Below are 14300 nucleotides of genomic sequence, written 5' to 3' on the forward strand. Positions count from 1 at the left end.
GTATAATCTATGTTTTAGAATGAATGAGTGAACATAATTGGTCCATTATCATTCAAAGTTCCATTCGATCCATTCTAAGCATTTGTGATTTACAGTTGGGAGAGTTAGACGTTTTATTTTTATTGTTCTCAATCATGTTTTGATAAACTTTTGTACATAGTGCAATACTTTTGTGAATATTTATTTTCATATTTCGCAATAACGTGAAAGACAGTGGCGTGAAATAAATTATAACATTCTTAATAGTGTTCTTGACTTAAGAAAGTTTTTCGCGCCAAGGAATATGCATAAATAGTAAATAGAAGCTTACAAATCAACAACAAAGATCATCAACACCAGAAGTGTGATATGTTTTTCGTGCAGGTAGCAATGAAATCGATGTCGAAGCAAAATATCCCCCACCCTCCTTTCTGACTAAAGTGGGGTCCCCCGCCCTACGTAGGGGAAGTAAAGGTAGACAAAGGGTAGTCACCCCTATTCGGAGGGGAGCTGAGCCTTGGGCGACCGACTTTGGAAGGGGAAGGGATTATTATTTCGAGTTTCTTTTTCACTTTCTAACGGATTGTACAAGTGTGGGAAACTTTACTTGTCCTTAGTTATATATAATGTAACATAACGTTACACACTTTACAATAACTTGTGTCAAATAAATGCATTGTTGGTAATAAATTTGCAAAACAAATAATTGTTGTGTTCAACTAACTTGTTATTGAAAGAAGAAAATTATAATAAATACAAGACTGTCGCCTTGATAAATCCCATGGAGTTAATGATAAAGCAGAGTCTCATAGCTAAGAGCAAGCTGGCTACAATAAAACGCTCTGAGGGGGTGACACACTTCACCTGTGTGGAATGCTCCGCTGAATATGATGATAAAGAGAAGCTTGAATTACACCTGTTCTCACACTATCATACTTATAGATTCATTTGCGGTGTCTGCGGGACAGGGTAAGTCATTGATAACTCTTTATACTCCAACATCCTCAATGACCAGTAAGATTGTAAATACACTGATGTTTTACGTAGCTAATAAATTTGTTTACTTTATGTTATATTATTGATGATTCATACAAAGATATATAAACACTATGACACAGTATTAAATTATTATATTATATATTAAATATATGTTTAATAGTAATGGACTATAAATTAAAAATTAAAAGTCATTTATTTATTGCTTATCGTCTCAATAACTTTACACTTATAAGTCATATCTTTAAGTTTTTTTAGGATGTAGTGTATATTTTTGCATACATTTTGTAGGTTGAAGCGGAAGGAACATTTAGACAGACATATGCAGGAACACACAGAGTACCGCCCGCATATATGCCCAGACTGTGGCAAAGGATTCAAGAGGAAAGAGCATCTCAATATACACATGACAATACACAAGGGTGATAAAAATTTGATGTGTTCTCTATGTCAAAAGGGTGAGTTACATGTGAATAATATATGTTATGAGAAATTCACTATTTATACAATAATTGAAGCATTATCAATATTAAACACTTTAAAAAAAAGTCTATATTAATAGTAGTGTTTCTAAAGGCTATACTTAATATGAGCTTTGTAATAGATTAGCCTTTCCCAAAGTGAGTATTAATACCCCCTTTTGTGCACTGCAGGCGTAGAGGGGCGGTAAGAGGTCAAGAAAAAAATAGGGGCGTCATGTGGGCTAATATAGCTCATACTAATTAATTTATTCAATTTAAAGTTATTTTGGTTTTTCAATAGGTGAAAAAATGCAGACACTAAACAGTTTTCTATGCTCAAAGTAGGCAGTCGGCCAAATAAGTTTGTGAACCCCTGTAAGAGATGATTTTTTATGCATTTCCAACTACATCCGACTTAATTTCACCTTGGCATATCTTGAAAATTAAGCTTTCATACAAATTTCACTATGATTTCCATTTCAAGTAGAATTTTTTCATATTTATAATGTGTTACAATAAAGTAATCCTTAGAACTAGAATTTTATAAGTGTAAAATTATTTTAGCCTTCTATCGCAAGGATCATCTGCAGAAGCACTTGCAGACTCACAACAAGAACTTCGTAAAACAAACTTCAATTCTGGAGCCAGACATAGACATCAAGCAAGAGACGGAGGAATATGAGGAGTTCAATCCGATCATAACAAATGTCATCGGTAATGATGAGGCACAGGCCTTCATGGAGGTAAGGTTTTATTTATTATATATTACAAATACTTACAGGAACTTCTAAAACTTTTTGATTGTTTTTAATTTTGGTAAACATGCAGCATTTAAAATTAATAAAAATGTCCAGTGAAAATATTATGTACAAATAATAATATAGCCTACTATGAACTTAAAGGAATAATCTTACTTAAAAAATAAGCTTACCTAATTGGTAATACAGTAACATGTAAATTGTTTTTTAAGTGTTAAAAACGATCTCTGTACCTTTGCAGAGCAACGTAGCTAAATATTCTATACTTATTTTTAAAATATCAATAAAGTATATTGAAAAAAAATTCGCATTTCGACTATTGTGATATATGTATTTTTTTTACATTTAAACTTTGCTTTAATCGTTTTCGTCCTTTAATAGTCTAATAATGGGAGTGCGTAAGGAACATTCCCGCCATCTTTGGGAGGTCACCATATTGAATTTAGAATGTCGTCACGTAGTTAATCATGCATTGTCGATTGTCATACATCCAATGTCATTTCAGTTGTTGATATGCAAAATATCGATTCGAGTTGATGCATATATATATTTTTTATTTAACTCAGTTTTCATTCAAATATAACTGTCAAAGTAGAAAGTTTGTACTTTGTATTAATAAGAGACAGTATACAAAAATTAACAAAAAAAAAAAGTTATAAATCATATTACAATATCGCTCTCTTTTCTGTGTTCTTCTCAATAAACTCTTTACTTGGATACTAATGTCAATGGGATAAAATATGTTTACTGGTCCGCCATGTTTAAAGACGCGCCATTTTGAATAAGAAGTGATAGGATCTTGTCATATAAATATAAAGAGTGAACATAATATGAGCTTTTTAAAATTTGCTTTTTTTTTAAATTGTATTCAAGTAACCGCTTCAAGGAATTTTATAAAATGGTTATTGTTTTAAACTTTTTGGATAATGCTTTTTAAATAACAATAAGAAAATTACTTAAATATTTAAAAATTTATACTCCTTTCTTTACCAAACATAGTTGTTATATCATCTCGTAATCTTCAGTAAGGACACGAGTAAGTCCTTATATACATGATAGTACTAACATTTATAATTCTTAGTCGTATGAACTACTAAAAAAATAAGCGTTTTATTAATGGCACAATTTATATATTAAAATTTGCCAGAAGTGTGTGACAAGCATTATATCATATTATTTCTATCAATATTTTTTTCTTCAATGTTATGACAATCCCACGAAAAAAAAAATGAAAGGTATCGGGCAAAATAAGTTCATGAATAGGATATATTAATTGATATTATGAATTAATAATGTATTTTTGTAATTTGGTGAGATTAAAATCGCTGTATGGTAGGTATAATATCTATATTTATCAACTACTATATATACTATTTCCATTAAAACAAAATGGCGAGGAGATTAAAAATACATTATAATAAGGAAAGTTACATTTATTACTTTGACATGGCAACATAACTTTTTGGTATAAATAAAAATACATAAAACTATATATAGAACACTCCACTCGCTATTTAGAGTACACTTTTAGTCAAATCCAATCCTCTTAGGGGTGAAATTCTAGGGTATTTTCCCCGAGGGTATTAAGGGTTCCCACCACTCCGTAAGCAAAAATCTCCCCATTCCGTCCTTATGTGTACCTCATCCTCCGAACGACCCGATACCGTCTGGGGGCCGCCGTTAGACCGACGGACCTACAAAATAACATTTCAAATTCATTTCGTAACTTCTAACAAAAAATCCCTGAAAAGGGTGGTACGTAGCTCGACGCTGTCAGCTTTTTTAGTAAGGTTTTTTCTTTTTCATGACGTAAAAACGGTTTATGTTCGAGCTTTCAAAAAGTTTGGTTGTTTTAATAAATCATAAATACGTTAATAGTTTAAAAATTAAAATGCAGTTGTTTCTTTTGTTTATTATTAATATGGAATTATAGCATTCTATAGCTAATGTTTAATTAGTAAACATACCTACAAATAACTAAAAATTATATCTATTTGTCTAACAAATTATATATAAATAACTTTAATATATTCAAGTCTTACGTCCACATGACCCTTTATTCTGAGATGTTCCGGCTAAGGATGCTGTGTATACATAGATACATAGATAGATCTTGTGAGATGATTTTGCTAAACAGCCGACGGTCTACTCGACTCGTTGGAATGTTTGGAGGACGGGTAGACCTTTCCCCCCCGTCACCTCCTAGACACTAACATACATACAGATAATGTATGTCATGGAATTGTCCTTTTACTGTAGTACTTATATATCTTGGTCTTAATATTTTGAACGAACTAATAAAGATTCAATTTTAAATCCCAATTTATATAAATATATATATATACACATCCATGCACGTGCATTTAAGCTCTTAGTGAAATCGTATCTTATGACGTATAAATTTCTTCGACTTTCCACTTCCCATTGTTTCAGTTTATTTCTGTTCTATATGTATATAACTAGCTATGTTGTCATACATCAAAATCTTTATTTTAGATAGGTCATTTTTGGCCATTTGATCCAAGATCAAAGTTTCCTGGTCAATTAAAATGCGATCATCTTCCAGACAGATGATCAGAATTCAAGCGAATCCACATCCGATCAGAAGGATATAAAGCCAGAGCCTGTAGTCGATGCCTCGAGACCGTTTGTATGTCAGGACTGCGGCAAGAGTTACAAGAGGAAGGACCACCTCAAGATACACAGTTGGACACACATCAAGAGGGAGGTGCTCTGTGGACAGTGTGGAAGAGGTCAGTGACCTTTGTTACAAATATTTTAAAATTATTTTGGACATATTTGAAATAATGGGAATATTTTTGTGTTTAGTATAAATATGGCTAAGCCAGGTTTAATTATTCAGAGTACACTGTTTAATGGAAACTATCACCCAATATCCGATGCATGCTTAATGTTGTGTTGAAAACGTAAAATGTTACTTATTAATAAAACTTTTTATAGTTAAACTTTCACTTCATCGCGTCGAGTTTTTTTTTTCACGTCTGTCACATGTCGCATTACAGCCGACCGCAGGTTAGGGCAAGGTTGAAGTTTAAAATAAATATTGTGTAGAATTTTTCAAATAAACCTCAATGATTAAATATATACTTTACTCTATGCGGATTGAAAATAAAATCTATCGTTAAGTATATTTAATTATTGATTTTAACAATCACATTAATTCTCATAAATCAATAATAAAAAAAATCGAATAATTTCGTAATATAAAAGATTCACTTGCTTTTGTTTTCGTAAAACCGTATCGGAGTTTTTGTTCTGTACTTGTTCAAAAACCAATTTTTCTTTTACCTTTTTCACTGACAAACTTACAAACCAGTACTCCACGAGGCCGCTTGCCTCACGTTTGCGTAACGCTGTCATTGGCGAAATTAAATGTTATGTGTTACAACATACGGATATATACGCTTATATATATATATATTATATAAAATAAGTCTCTTGTTACCCTCACCGGCGAAAGCGATGCTTACGTTGCAAATATTTTTCTTTGAGTTTTTTTCCTAAGACCCTTAACCCATATCTGGAAATGATATAATTTTATAAAACATTGTGATGTGGTGATGTGAGAAATCATTGTACATTAAATAACTCGGACTTTACTTAAAGTGAATATTAAATTAAACTCAAAAATGGCTCCAGCGATCCAGTTTTAAGGGTTTTTTTTTAATAAAACATGTAGGTTCGTATTTGAATTCGCTAGTATCAAGCACCAGGCTTGTTTTGTTAACCGAAGTTCGTTTTACACAGTAAAAATTAAAAGTTTACTGCTTTGATGAAGCAATAATTTAACTGAGTCAAAGTTTTTAAAAATAGTACAAAATATGTAAGACTGACGATTAAATTAAACGTTTATCGTATGTAATGAAAGATATCTTGTATCTTATAAGGGACCTCTGCCTGGGTTTTAGAAGGCTATATAAGAGACCCAAGGCTAGAAGACAGTATCCGTACCACACAACACGCACGCACACTCACACACACACACACACAAAATACGTTGAGAGACTTTTCATTCATAATTCTCCGCGAAATAGTATACAAATTTATTTCTGACAGAAAACTGTCCGTATGGAGTGTGACGTCACGGTATAAACTTGTGTTAGGCACTGGTCCACTTTATCTCCTTGACCGACACGACCTACATATCGACCTATCGAGTATACACACCATACATATAACGAATCCGTCTGTATATAACTATTAACACACGCACACGCACATGTATTTTCGTACCTGTTACGTATTATACATATATATTTCTAATGTACCATGTATATTTAATTATAATGACATTAAATAATATTTTGTAACTTGGACGTTATTTTTTAGGACCGTCAAGGTAATAGATTTTTTAAATAGTCCCATCTCATTTAAACAGCATCAGAGTGGATCATGTTCAGATAACGGACGTTACTTGACTTTGAAAATGTGCTTTTTTATTATATTATGTGTTTCATATATAAAGAAAAATATTAGGATATTTTTTTTTTTATTTTTTTTTTATAATTCTCGCTCCTTATAAACGATGTCACGTTATTGTTTAATAAATCAAACATATGTAAAATAAAAAAATATCAACTCGAGATGAATATTTATGGTAAGAAAATATAATAGTTGAAAGTATTCCGAGGACCGCTGTTCGAGAATCATATCTTCCACAGTTACTTGCCCTTATTATTATTACTCACAGAACAGGTAATATTTTTACCAGCCCCCGTTTTTTTGCGTTCCCGTTTCCCGGGTGGGACCCTTTCGGTTCTGTTCACAACTACACCGCCTTTCATATAAACAGATATTTCGAATAAATACACATTTTTTTATCGTTCTTAATTTAAATTTATCTTTATTTTAAACTATTATTAATATTCGATATTGTCGGTATCCATTATTTTAGTACGAGTTTGCATCTTAAATGTAATGTAAGGAATACATGTTTCTAGTTTTTCTGTCATGTATCTTCGTATGCTAGACTACGATGTTTGACGTAAATGTTATAATTTGCTTTGAATGGGTGTCTTAAATACGGGCGAATGGGTTCAGTAGCCAACGAAGCGTAGTCTCATGAGGATGAGCTACATATACAGTTGGTGAGCCCTTTGGGAAAAGGGATTTTAGAGGTACTGAGAGGCCGGAGAGGATCCCACTTCCGTCTTTTACGGACGCTTCTTGTTAATTGTCTCTACTATTAAGAAGCAAGAGCTAACAATCCTGGGGTTGAAAGTATCTCCAAGAATTCCATCCAAGATATAACTACATCTGTTTTGTGGACATTAATATATATATCGTGGTTATTACCTTGTATTTTAATATTATTGTGTGTTTTATATAGTATTACCCTAAGTTCGTACATCAAGTTATCTCAATTCAACCGTAGACATTTCCCAGGGGTTACGTTGTGTGGATACCAGGTAAATTTGTACCAGGATATATATATATATATATGCAACGAAAATTAACACGGATTTTTATACAATAATATGGGAATAAAGATTCAAAAATATACGTATAATATATTATGGGTTTGTATAGTGTGTAGAGGCCTGCGAGCTCTCCCCGTTGTAAAGGGGATCTCCCAGTGAGGGGGCCATGTGGAGGGGCCGACCGACTGGGGACGAGGGGTTTGGGATCGTATTTATTTTTAGATGGGGGAATTCTAGTAGGCATTGCGCCAGTTTTAATATTTGACCTGGGTTTTACGGACAGACAGACTAGAATAACACGGACGAGAATAGTCGCTTTTATTATATATATAATAAGTCCACTTAGTTAATATCGTATATCAAGGACCATATAAACACTGTTTCTCAATTTTTTTGCTTATTATGTACTGGAAAATAAATTATTAAGCTATATGGCAGAATTTATTTAAAGTGTGAAAGCATAGTACTCCACTACTTACAATGTGAAATCTTAACATGTTATTTTAAAAATATTTTATTTCAAAGCTACTTGGAGCATGACGTTCCAAAACCGTAAACTTTGTTCGTTTTATTAAATGTATTTTCTATAATATTAAATTAGTTTAAATCAATAGATTTTCAGTTAGTTTTGAACGTCCTATTAAATAACTTAAGTCACGTAGATTATACAAAAAAAACTACAGAAATTACTTTTACGTAAAGTAGTACACGAACGAGAGAAGGGTGTTTCTACTACAAGATTTTATAAAAAAAAACCCTTCAGTCCCTGTTAAATCTTGTGTTGAATCTGTAAATTGTTTCAGATACACCCTTCATAGTTTTAACAGCTTCCTCACTTATCAGTCATAGCTGTGTCAGTCACATTTGTTCCGGTGGAATGTTGCAACTTATTTTTGAGCGGGCAACTGAAGTTTTTTTAGACTTGTCAGGCATATGACGTCATTGGCTATCCAAGATGGCGGACTGTATATTTTAACCTACTCTTACTATATAGGTATTAAATTAAATCAATTTGCTTTGACTACCAAAAAAATAATAAAAAATTGATAAAAATATACAAAATGTATTCAAAATTTTAAGAACAAACGTTAATAGAAAATTGTCAACAAAATAGAGAATTCGTAGAGAATTAAATTAATTTTAATATTTTAAAAAAAGATTGAAGGTCTGCTAATTGCTTCCTATTTAGAGATGTTGCTTAGAGGAATACCATAGAGTTAATGTATATAGAGCAGACGGGTTATACGGGTGGCTAACGAACAGACAGCCTACATGATAGGAAGTAGTCAGCGTCGCACATGGACATCTGCAACATAAGAGATATTGCGGATGTGTTGCCGACCGTAATTGTCGAAGTAAGAGGAAAGGGTGGGGATAGTGAGAAGGCAGGAAAGGGTGGGAACAGGGAAAGGGCAACCGCCTCTCACTCATCGCACGAAACGCAGCCGTTAAAGACTACTTCACGCCGATCTTCTGTGAGAGGGTGGTAATTCCCCGGTCGAGCCAGGTCATGTTCGAGTTGTAGTAACTTGACCACAGCTAGGCTCTACCACCTATACGATAGGCTGCTGTGTAATAACGAAAATGTCTGCTTTAAAATAAAATTTAAAAGAACGATGATGAAATATATGAATTAAATCTTAAAGATTGTTAAGAAGCAGCATGAATTTTTATCAAACAATAATAAATAAATTATAATAGTCTGATATAAAATATGTTATAGAAAATATTAGATTTTTTGACTGATTTATAATGTTTAGGATTTAAAAAATATATAACCTCTTCGATCGTTGAGATTAGAACCCAGGAAGTGCCAAGATCGACTTTTATTTCCCAAATCCAGTATGCTTAGCACAAGTGTCAATCGTCAAACTACAAACGGAGCGTTTCCCGTTTCTCATTTGATAACCCACGTCAATACTATAATGGGATGAGATTTCTGAAAAAAAATACTTATTCGTGTATAGTGTGGTGAACCAAACATTGGGTACTGATTGATCCCCAATTAAGTCGATAGAATCTAGTTTTTGGGAGTAAAATAAAAACAGTATTTGCATGAATACGTTTAAAACTTCAATGTGATAACGTTTAAAACTTTTAAAACTTCAATGTGATTTAAAACTTCAACTTCATAGTAATGGAAACTTCGTATTAAATTCGTCTGTCATTAATCTGTACCACAACAGCAGCTGAAATTTTCACAGGCGATGTATTTGTTTTGTCGCTACAAAAATAGATATTGAGAAAAAGAAAAAAAAATTAAATACAGTTTACTCATACCACAAATATATCCTTGTTGGATGTATTCGTATACTAGTTTTTGCCTGCGTCTTCGTAATGTGGCTCGGGAGGAAATATGTGTTAAAGCCATACACATTATGTTAACCAATCATATAGTCCATGTCTCGGGAACTAAACGGAACTGGGGGATAAATAACCCAAGTCTCGTTCTTATACATAAGCTACACTAATGTAAAGTTAGGTATAAAACCCGTTAAGTAGTTTTTGTGTTAAAGAGCAACAAACATACATACATCCTCATAAGCTTTCCCATTTATAATATTAGCAGGATAATGATTCGCATCGTAGCAAGTTGCTTTCTTATATATTTTACAGTTACCTCATTATATATTTGGATCGATACTGGTACTTATACTCTTTATCTTCATTTGTATTAAATCTGAATGTCCTCAGCATTCCACACGGCCGACCAGATGTTGGTTCACGTGAACCTGGTCCACATCCGCACACACGAGACCACGGGCGGAGTGGCGCAGCTGAGGGCGTTGCTCGGAGACCAGATCGACGTCGAGGTGCTGGTGGGTAGCGGGGTACATTCAGTGTAACACGTGTACTGACATCTACATCAGAATTGATACGTGCTACTAGGAAATCATATCTTTTTCGCAAGATGCAACAATTAGGATGTAAAAAATATCTTTCTGTGCAAGTCGACAGAGGCGTGTCGGTACAAACCGTTTTTTTTTTTTGGGAAATGGGTCCTATTTTCCGATCCTAAAATTGAAATTGGTGGTACGATCAATTTTATTTTATATAAAAACCATTCTTGTCTCGGACATTCGGTTGCCGAAATCATCTCCGTGGATGAATAACCTGAGTCGCCAGTATAGATTTCCGCTCGCTTCACCCAAACAGTAATTTGTAAGCCTTTAAAATTGTCATTTTTTAACACCTTAATTTTTTTCATGAGTGCAGTAAATTTTTATATTTCTATATATTTACATGCCCATCAGTATCAGTGTATATCAATTTCCAGAACAACAGCTCGAGCCTGCTGGTGGAGCGTGAGGCGTCGAGTCCGGAGCGCCGGCCCCACGAGTGTCCGGTCTGCCACCGGAAATTCAAAAGGAAACAACATCTGAAAGTCCACGCGAACGTACACTTCAAACAGACCCACACTGTGTGGTGCTCGCTTTGTAACGAAGGTACGATACAATCACAATGCAAATAATTTAAATGTTACTATAAAAAACAACAATCTAACGCAGTACACACTATGTTAGAAAAAAATTACAAAAAATGATGAAGTTTGTGTCAGATGAAATAGATTTCTTTGGGAGTTGCTAGCAAAGAAATATATGTAAATTATTAGGTCGCGTTAACTCATTTCTTTAAAAATTTGTATAAAATTTTAACCTGATAACCTTTCATTTTGTTGTGTGTTTGTGAGCCTCCATAGAAAATATATTGTTATATGAGTTATAACATTATATACAAGCAACGGCACAGAAGCTTCTGACCCTAGTCTAAGCAATGAGTTTCTGTTCTACATTTCCTATTTAAATTTTAATCGACTTATTATCACAACGTCGCTTCATTTTCGATAAAATAAAACATCATTACTGGAATATATATATTTTTTATAAAGATTCAAATTATAATGCCGATGTCATTGAAAGAGTTCATGCAATAAATGTTAATCGCCAGGTTTCAGCGATAACACTCAGTTCGAGGGTCACCACTGCCAGTTCACGAACCAGAGCCAGGGTGAGGGGGCGGAGTACGAGGACACGCGGGACAGCCCCCCGCAGGACGCCAAGAAAGAAAACCACCCCATAGACTTCGTGGAGGTTGGTGACGTATTGTATGACACCGACCACGACGCTAGCATTAACATCTCAAAACCCTCGACTAGTATGACAGTGGTTCATAAAGCTTGTATCCACCTAGCATTCTAATAATATATGGAAAATAGCTGATGTAATCAAACTGTCTTTGAACTGAAACTCATACAAATTAACTGACAATAATAATTAGATCTTATTCTCTAGTTCTTAGAATTTAATTCCCAACTAGTTCACCAATGTTAAAAATGTATCGTCTATTTAAGACACGATGGCTCGTTGGCGCCACCGTCGGCATGGCGTATCATAGTAACAGGTTCAAATTCAGTTCATGTTTGGATTATGTTCGTTTTAATATCATTTGTTTATATGTTCCAGGTGGAGCTGAACGACCCGTCGAGCGAGTCCCGCCTGCCCCTGCCCCGGCGCGTGTATGTGTGCAAGTACTGCGGGAAGCCGTTCAAGAGAAAGGATCACTATAAGATACATCTGCACATACACACCGGCGTCAAGAGCTTCTTCTGCCCCGACTGTGGGAAAGGTACGGCTGATATTTTTATAATTTTATATATAACAGCTTCTTCGAGTTATTTCCCTAGTAATTTTGCTAATAATTGAGATTTTTCTTAATCGGTTTTTTGAGGAAGAAAATAAGTAATAAGTCTATACAAGCAATGGGTGTGTATTTCAAGTGTTTACTTCTCTATCATCAGGCTTCTACCGCAAGGATCACCTCCAGAAGCACATGATAGTTCACGCGAAGTTCAAGTTGAAGCCCAAAAACAAGAAGGAGGTGCCCGACCTCGTGCCCATAGACACCCTCAAGAAGGAAGTCAAGCCTGAGATTACTATACATGTAAGTGTGTGAAACAAATGTACATGTACAGCCTCTCGCTGTGTGTGTGTGTGAGTGTGTGTTTTGCAAGTAAATTTTATACATATTTTTGATTATTCCGTCTTATAACATCTTGATACAGAGGTCCTTATTAATTAGAACAGCCAGTATTTCTTCTTGTTCACAGAAACTTAATAATTTTGTGTCTTTTCCTGCATGATCTAAGACCAGTTTTCTATTTAATTTTGAATTTATACACGACTTTGTCCGCACGAAAAACGGAATTGTACTGTAAAACTAATGTTATTTATTCCGGAATAAGCCAGTCTTCACTTAATCCGGCGTCTAATCTACAGTCATGTAAAACTTCATCAATCCATTGAGTAGTTTTTTTTTTGTAAAATAACAATAAACGTTCGTATTTATAATAACGGGACACTAGTTCTATAATAACATATAAGTCTTAATTATCACATCACACAAGTTCCTCACAGACCTCGTCAGTCATATATACTTCAAACATATTAAAGCTATACTGAAGCTTTTATTTAACAAACGGATATTAAAATTCTTATATACATATATATATATATATATATAGAGAGAGAGAGAGAGATACATATATATATATATATAGATAGAGGGGGGGATAGAGGGAGGGAGGAAGAGAGAATTTTATATATCTTATACATTATAAATGACATATGTATCATATGAATAAGTAAAATTATTATAAAATATATAATAACCACTATTTCCCAGGCTCCTTCGAACACCAAGCTCCGCATGCCGCTCCAGATCAAGGTTCCCTACCAGATGGTGATGAGCTTGGACAACGGGGAGCAGACAGCGGTCACCATAGACCCCACCGACGACACTCACATCGTCATATAGCTTGTATACATGTGTGGTGACCGTGGCCTGATAACGCCGACACCGTTATATTAAGCGTGAACTGGCTGATGATGATGATGATGACGAAGATGATGATGATGATGATGATGATCTCGATTAATTTCGTAATTGATGTTAAAAGATCTTCTGAATCATAATATGCGTGTTACATACTATGTGTAATTTTCATCAGCAGCGTTGTCACACTAAGCGATACTTTTCTCCTGTCGTGTTATTAAAGTGATATTTTTCATGTTGTAATGAGCGAGGGCCATCGACACTACCGTTAGTGTCCGTAGTTATGATAGGTATTTGTGTCTCAATCGTATAGAACACTGGAATAATATTTTTTCTCTTGGCTAGTTTCGTATAAACTACTAAAATGATCTCTTTATATAATAAAGTAGTGTTCTCTAGCGATCTGTACATATCTTAAATTTATCAGAATATTAAAGTAATTTCAATGTTCTTAGTTAGTAAAATTTTGCAGATCTCTCTGGTGTTTGTCTCGCATGTCGTAAGTAGTTTTTCTAATGCAGTCCCAGTTTGTAATTTTGACAAAATTTTTATATAACAACGTCACTGGCGTATTTTGTTGATGATCCGGTTTGTATATGTTAGATATTTATATTGTGAAAGACGAGGTCTTGAAATATATGTTTTAAAAATTTTTTTGGAACAAAGATTCGCTGGAGGCGCCGCGGACGCGCCGGATGTTACAAATGATTGTCAAACGATTCTAAGTTCCTTGTCGTCTTACGCGAAACATCTTGTGATCGTATTTCTAAGTTCAAATGGTAACATGAAGTACAAAATAAAAATATTTTGCACTGATCTCAAATCTATTTTTA

The 14300-nt window shown here is 34.0% G+C and overlaps 1 protein-coding gene across 1 annotated transcript; it reads left to right on the forward strand.

Moving 5' to 3' along the window:
- Positions 1–87: 87 nt before the first annotated feature.
- On the forward strand, positions 88–14290 carry LOC116773116 (gastrula zinc finger protein XlCGF57.1-like). Its single transcript, XM_032665515.2, has 10 exons — positions 88–948; positions 1267–1433; positions 2001–2179; positions 4761–4947; positions 10330–10454; positions 10913–11081; positions 11584–11726; positions 12099–12261; positions 12434–12576; positions 13318–14290. The coding sequence occupies exons 1-10, from the start codon at positions 761–763 to the stop codon at positions 13447–13449; spliced, it is 1596 nt and encodes a 531-aa protein (XP_032521406.1). The 5' UTR covers positions 88–760; the 3' UTR covers positions 13450–14290.
- Positions 14291–14300: the final 10 nt, after the last annotated feature.

Source organism: Danaus plexippus, chromosome 8 (assembly GCF_018135715.1).
Source record: "Danaus plexippus chromosome 8, MEX_DaPlex, whole genome shotgun sequence".
Lineage (NCBI taxonomy): Eukaryota > Metazoa > Arthropoda > Insecta > Lepidoptera > Nymphalidae > Danaus > Danaus plexippus.